The 7,119-nt window shown below is 55.9% G+C and overlaps 1 protein-coding gene across 1 annotated transcript in view; it reads left to right on the top strand.

Moving 5' to 3' along the window:
* Positions 1 to 2,062: 2,062 nt before the first annotated feature.
* Positions 2,063 to 7,119, top strand: part of EPHA10 (EPH receptor A10) — a 57,727-nt gene continuing 52,670 nt past the window's right edge. The window contains exons 1-2 of the mRNA XM_009879877.1: positions 2,063 to 2,186; positions 2,806 to 2,892. Coding sequence (XP_009878179.1) covers positions 2,063 to 2,186; positions 2,806 to 2,892 — 211 coding nt within the window. The remainder of the gene's footprint in view (positions 2,187 to 2,805; positions 2,893 to 7,119) is intronic.

The raw sequence follows: 7,119 nt of genomic DNA, 5'->3' as shown, positions 1-7,119 counted from the left end.
CATGGTAATTTTTCTCTTCACACACTGTTTTACACCAGCTTAATTCCAACGGTAAATTGAAATCAAATGAAAATCAGCTCTCCAGCCCAGAAGGCCTTCCTTCTGGGAAGGAGAACAGCCCCCGTCAGGGAGCTGCGTCCCGGCGCTCCGGGCAGCAGAGAGACCCCCAGAGCCAGCGGACAGACGGACGGACGAGGGCTGTGCCTGTGTCTGGAGTTGCTCACGAGTCTTGTTTGTGTGAAATACATGGCGGAGCTCCTACCATTACCATGGCGCTATTACAAAATGAGACTATCTGTCTTCAGCCTTGCAGGTGGCCGAGCCGTTTTTGGGTCTGTTGGCCTCCTGCAGCCTCAGTGTCTCCTGGCTCCCAGCTTTCTGCTCCAGCCCTTCGCCCTTCAGCTCTCGGCAGCGCCTGCGCCAGTTCGGCATCCTGAATTCTGCAAAAGCTGAGATGGTCACATCTCACCCCACACTACTGTCTGTCCCCCCACAGACCCTCACGGGCGGTGACAAAGGGTGTCTGCAGGCGAAGTCAAGAGAAATAGAGAGGCAGGAGAAGCACCACCTGAGGACGATGCGTTCCGGACGAGGGGGAGCATCCTTCAATGCACAGAAAGGAAAACCTCTCGCCGTGCCGGTTGTCTGCAGCGTGGCGGTGAGGACGGTGGGAGCTGGCACAGGAGGCAGCAGCTCAGACACACCTGCAGTTGCTTGGCCGTGGTCCACGGGGACCTCCAGCCCTGCAGCACTGGAGGGAGACCGAGGGCTGGCAGTCGCCGGCGTGCAGGTGAGGGACACGTGGCTGCCCAAGGCTGGGACAAGGTGCTGGACCTGGGGTTGATGGCTCCACCTGAGCTCAGCGTGCTCATAAATCAAAATCTTGATGTGAACTTTAGCAGCATCCATAAATTCTTCATTTATCATTATTAAAGATATGTCAGCATTCAAAAATTGATTTATAGCTGGTGATTTAGATCATGGATTGTCTCTGATACAGTAAACTATTCCTATCCAAAGCCCATCATGCAGTTTTCTACTTATTAGGAATTAGTGACCCATAAAACAGGGCCAGAACAGGCTGTTGGTGTGAATGAAGGGAAGGCTGTGACTGTTGGGGTTTCCCTCCCGAGTGAGTATGAAGGAGCCCCTGATAAGCAGCTAATTGGGTCCGTACGGCCTTTTGAACACGCCCTGGACGGGCTGGGGCCGTGGTGGGTACCGGTCCCGCTTGGCTGTCTGGGACTCGGCCACCTGCGAGGCAGAGCCATGCCAGCCACTGTCAGGCTGCAACACCAGGTGCTCTCCTCTTAAATTTTACAATACATATGTAAAATCTCCAGTTCTCTGCACTGGCAAAGCTTTGAAGTCCTTTATCTCCAGGAAAGACCATCTGCTGCTTCAACACCATGGAAACGGCTTTCGGCAGATAAAAACTTTAGTTTATCATTTTAATTCAGCACCAAATGCCGTAAAGTCAATAATTTATCGTGCAGTTTACAAGGTATCTCTCTAAGTCTCTGGTATGGCTGTTGTTTGTTTCTAATGTTGTAGTGACTTTGCATTTGTGTAAGTGCTACAGAATTGACATTATACAGCGAGACAGATTGTCCTGTCTTAAACAGCATCTCATAGTAAACTAGCAGCAGCTGCTAAATTGATATGCTGTGTTGACATACCTTCATAAATAACATATTAAGTCCTAAAATAAAACTCTTCTAACATCTAAATTAAATGGAATCAAAGCTTAAATCGTCAGCTAAAGACACGTGCAGACGCCGGGCCACGGTGCTGTCGGTGGGCGATGGGGCCAGGTTCGGCGGCGGCAGGTGACCCACACTCCCCCTGCGGCCGCCAGCAGGAGCGAAGGGAATACGAAGGTTCAGGCGAGGTTTGCTGACGAGGCTGATTAAGCGAAGAACATGGTTCCCCACAAATTGCATTCCTCGGGTGCGGGGAGAGCTGGGAGGGGTGACAAAACGCACAGACCGTGGCTGCCTCCCCGCCTGCTGCCTGCGCTCGAGCTCTCTCGAAGAGACGGGGCTGCCACGGGGGTGACGCCATGGAACCCTCTCCTGTGTTTCATGGGACCGCGGCGCTGCCAGCCCCGACGCTCCCGAAAACGCCGCCGGGCAAATCTCTTGACTGCTCGCAGAGGTGGCGGCTGTGGCGGGTGTTTCTGCGCGGTCGGTGCCGCTGACTGCAGCTCTTGCGGGACCGTCACCCCGCGGTGCGGGCGCTCCGTCTGCGCGGCCGTTGCAGACGTTGGTCCCACAGGGACAAAGCCTCCCCCCGGGCACAGCGGGCACCGCTCTGCGGCTGCAGCGGCCTCGCGTGCCCTGCTCGGTTTTGGGAGGGGAAATGGGGCTGGGAGTGGGTTTGTACAAGTCTCGTACCGGTCTGTTGGTTCCTTTTGGCTTCGTAGGGGATGTTTTGCATCCCAGTGCCTGATTAACAAAACCTCCGATCACCCACTGTGACATAAACCTTTGTATTTTGGTTAAAGTATTACGGAGACAGACTGGTGTGATAGAATGTGCGACATTGTCTCTAATAAGCAATTATATTTCATAATATGAATTAATTAAAATCTTACACTTAAACCACGTAGCTAATTACAGACCTTTTAGCTTAATAAAGATAGAGTGTGGAAAGGGATAATATATACGGTAATTATTGAGTTAAGCAGAATGTAATGCGCATCCGGGGCTCGCTTAGGACATTCTCAGTCAATACTTAATTACTTTACCGCTCTCTGAAGTCTACGCGGCATCTGGCTGCTCTGCTCGTGCTCCCCCTCCCGAGACACGGTGGCTGCTGTGATTTACCTGCGGCTGCCCGTCCACGGTGGCCGGTGGGCGAGCGGGACACCAGGGCAGGGGGACATGTCCGGTGGGGCCGCGTGTGGTCGCAGCCAGCTCTCGGCATGCGCCGGCAGTGCGGCCGACCTGCTCCACGCTTGGTCCGTCCCGCGGCACGCGCCGGTGTCTCAGCTCTGCCTGGCGCCGTCCCACGGGGACTCTGCAGGGCTCTGGGCTCCGGCCATGGGCCCCACTCGGTGCCGCTTCCCCCGCATCGCTGCGGCCCCATGTCCTGGGGCCAAGCGGGATGGAAACTGCTCCATACCCTGCAAAGCTCCTTGGGGTTTCTGCTGTCGCCCTGTGCGTCAGCGGGGCAAACGTGTGCCTGGTCCGGGCATCCCGAGGGGGGTCTGTGCTGGCAGAGCTCCCCGGCCCCATGCAGCCTGGCTGCCCCGCGGAGACCCTTTGCTTCTCCCGCCTGCCGTGATTGAGCATCGTTCCCGGCATTGCACAGCCCTTACGGTAACACAGAGGAAAAATTTATTTAGCAAGGCTTAAGGTCAGATTTTGAGAGTTAACAGTTGCAAGGTCAGGAACAGAGTTACAAGAAAAAACAAAACATAAACCGCATCCTGCGCCAAGCGCGAGGGCCAGGCTGCTCCTCGGCTCCCGTCCCGGTGCCGCAGGGCAGCACGAGGATGCGCAGAACCCCGCTCCCTGCCTGGGGCTCTCTGTGGCCACATATTAATTACGCTTATTGCCAGTGGAAACGAAGGCATCGCTCCTCGTGCCTTCCTGCGGGTGGGGATGGATGGGAAGTCATCTCAGACCCCACTGCCACATTCCTTTGTGGCGACATTTGGTGAGGCTAAACCTTGTGTGGACAACCCCAGAGAGCTGTCAGCACTGACCGCAGCCATCCTGGTGGTGTAACACCATGATGGGCCGACAGCCGATGTGAGCTTAACGACTGGGTGTGAACTTAGTGACTGGCAGGCAACGGGACTCGCTGGCTGGGGAAACTGAACTTGACACAAAGCCAGAGGTGTCGGGCCAGAAAATTCTGTCTTGTTTGGGAAAGACCACTGTGATGCTGCAACACTTGAGCTCACGAATAGCTCCAAAAACCCAGCAGTAAGTGGGAAGTGGGATAAGATGTACTGTGGGTTCCTCAGCACGCAACCTGGGCAGGCTGTCCCGTGGGCAGTGCAGCGTGGCAGCGCGGGGAACCGAAACTGCACACACTGCCGTTGAGCGTGAGACAAACTTGGCTGAACCACAGCAAACTGAGATTAGAGCAAGAATGGCAAAGGCGAGTAAGAACTGGGTAAGGCTGGCAGCCGTCGGGCCGTGGTGTGGGGCGGTGGGGATCCGGCTGGGGGGACCCCTCGGGGCTGGGGATGCGCCACAGGCACAGGGCGCTGACGGCTTGGGGCGCGGGAATATTTCAGAGAAAAATGCAGGAGCAAGGTAACTGGGATGAAATTTGTTCTTACAAAGTGCAGTGCTGTGCTTCAGGCCTGGTAACACGTTCTGCTGTAAGCGGAGTTCACCAGCTGCAGACGGCTGCCCTGGAGAAAGACCTGAGTCTGTCTCTGCGTCATAGGAGGATTCCCTCCGTCCATCAATATCACCGTCCTCCATCCCACGGGAGATGGCCCGAGCTGCTTCACACGGAGGCTTTTCCAGCAGACGCACAGTGGTCTCGTGGGCTCGAGCATCACGCTTTGCGTTGCGGGTGCTCGTTCGCCCTCTGACGCCTTCGGGCTTGCTGCAGGGGGGGGCGGCTCGGTCCCGTCCCGTCGTGGGCACGGCTGCGGGTAGGGGAGCGCTTCGGGGGATGTGCTGCTGCTGCTGCTGACGGTGGTGCGGGCCCTGGCAGCACGGGGACGGGGTCCCGCCGGCGCCTGCCCCCACCTCTGCAGCAGGAGGTGCCACAGCCTCCACCCTTCACAGGCAAAATGCTAATTTCTGCCTGAGCAAGTAAAGCCACTAATGGAATGTATGTAAGCCCCTTCCGTGATATTTGATTTGTGCTTCACGCAGCACCCCTGCAAAGGGTTTGAACAGGGACGAAAGCCCCCTTTGGGGAAGAGAGGCTGTATGATTAAGCAGCTCTCTTCCTTTTTGCTCAAGTGCTGTGCTCGTTGGCAGCTGCTCTGTGCCTGCGATAATTATGTCAAAGCCTGGGGTGCCATCAAGGGTCTCCGACCATCTGCAAGTGAAGAGCTGCTTTCCAATTACTAGCACTGGCATCTCGTGTCCTCTTTGGTCCGAGCTGATGTTTGCTGAAGGATATTGGAAGAATTAGTAGATATATTTCTCTCTAATCCTGTCCCAAGCGACAGCAAAACCAAACTAAAAAGCACCAGATCGCGTGCTGTTGTTTTAGGCAATAACCCAGTGGTATTAATGAAGGTTTTTATCATTCTGGGGGCTGCACTGATTTAGAGAACGAAATATCCAAGGTAACAAAGCTGGATGAATTAAAAGCTTAACAGCGTGAAGAGGTATTGCAGCACCACAAATTCTTCAGGACCTTGTCTGGGCTACCCAGCTCCTTCTCGAGACCGATGTCCCGGCCACGCAGCGTTATCCTTCCTTCGGAGGCTGTTCACGTGTGCAGTTGCTGGCTTTCCTCTTTCTAAGAAGGAGGCTTTAGGGGAAGGCAGACCGTGGCGGTGCTGCTGCTGGCCCCGTCCCTCGCAGGCGATGGCTGCCTGCCCGCCCCGGCCCCGTGGCACGACCTGCCGGCTGCGGCGATGGGACTTGCCCGTCCCCACGGCCAGAGAAGGGGCGCCTTGCTCATGGACACGCTGCGGCCAGGGGACGGGCAGAACGGCGGAGGGGTTGCACTTCGTATGAGGTGTACTGGGCAGGGACGCAGCGTGGGGGGTGCTGGGGGAGCTCAAAAAGCCAGGGGACCATTTGTCACTGTCTGTGTTTTGGCTTATATTTGATGAGCCAAATAATATAAATAAATGGGCTGTATTTGCAAAGGTGATGCTTCTGCATTTCTAACTGGCACGGACAAGCAGCTTTGGGGAAGAACATCGGGGCGTGGATGTTTCTGAGAATCTTCTTCAGCCTTTGCTCTTCTTTCCTGGCAATAGCAGCAAGCTCTCAAGCACCTCTGCTCTCTAATCTAATCAGCCCTGGGGAAACAGCGTTTGCTGCAGTGTCTGACCACTTAGGTACCCCCCAGCGGAATAAATACCAGATGTATTTTGTGAGACTGGCCAAAAGCCATCCCAGCACCTTTTAATGCAGAGACAGGGTCTCCGGAACCTGGACCTCTTCCTGCTTTGTGCTGCCACTCCAAATTCCACCGCTGCCGGCTTTGAGCAAGACTGTGGCAGGCAGGTTTGTCAATACAGAGGAGGATATATATGCGGGGAACTCCAGTATCAAGAAGTAATTACTGTTCTCTCTAAAGCCCTGTGATGAGGACTAATACAGCAGCTCACCGTACAGCTCGGTACTGGTGCTTGGGTTTATTTATAAGAGTAAAGAGAAAAAAGCTTTTCAAAGAGTGTAAACAGCTGCTCATGACCATAGTCCAATGACAAGACATGCTTGCAACCACCGCGATTAAAAATGGCAGCTTTGAACACGCGGCTTTGCTCCTCCGTGGGTCTGAGCTCTGCGCCGGCTCTGGCTGTTCCCCCGGGGGCACAGCCCGTCCCCGTCCCTCGGAGCCCGTGGGTGAGGTGCGGGGCTCCTGCCGTGTTTGCCATTGCCCTGGCAGGAGCTGCCGAGGAGGGGACACGCATGTCTCGTCCTCTGCCGCGGGTGGCACATCTGAGCCAGCTGCACAGACGCCGCTGCGGGGGGCTGCGGGGAGAGGGACTCTCCCGGGTGCGCGGAGATGCGCCAGAGCGGGGGGTGCACGGCTGAGCCCTGCGGATCCGCTGGGCACAGGGCAGAGGGGCGGCTGTGCCGAGGGATGGGGGCAGGAGGCAGAGGCGGCTCTGCGAGGACTTGCTAGTCCGACTCTGGCTTCCAGGCGGCAGGGAGAGCCCTACAGTACTGATAAATTAGTACTCAATTTCTTATGGACCTGGTCCAAATGCCACTTTCCTGACTACATCACACGTGTTTTCCAAGCAGCAACCAGACGGGGTGGTAAGGCAGGGAAAATTTGATTAGTCCTGTTAATACTGTTATTAGAGCTCAAGTGATGGGAGGTAATGGTCCCTCGGGGTCCATCTGCCGGGGGAGCGTGAACCTGGCAAAGCTCTGGCTCTGGGTCCAGCCTCTCCTCCCGGAGACAGGAGATGGGCTTCTGCTGGACGCTGGGGGGGCTGGTCCAGGCAGG

This window comes from Charadrius vociferus, unplaced genomic scaffold (assembly GCF_000708025.1).
Source record: "Charadrius vociferus isolate BGI_N301 unplaced genomic scaffold, ASM70802v2 scaffold562, whole genome shotgun sequence".
In the NCBI taxonomy this organism is placed as follows: Eukaryota; Metazoa; Chordata; class Aves; order Charadriiformes; family Charadriidae; genus Charadrius; species Charadrius vociferus.
The sequence above is the reverse complement of the archived record's forward strand: the minus strand, read 5'-3'. Positions and strand labels throughout refer to the sequence as shown.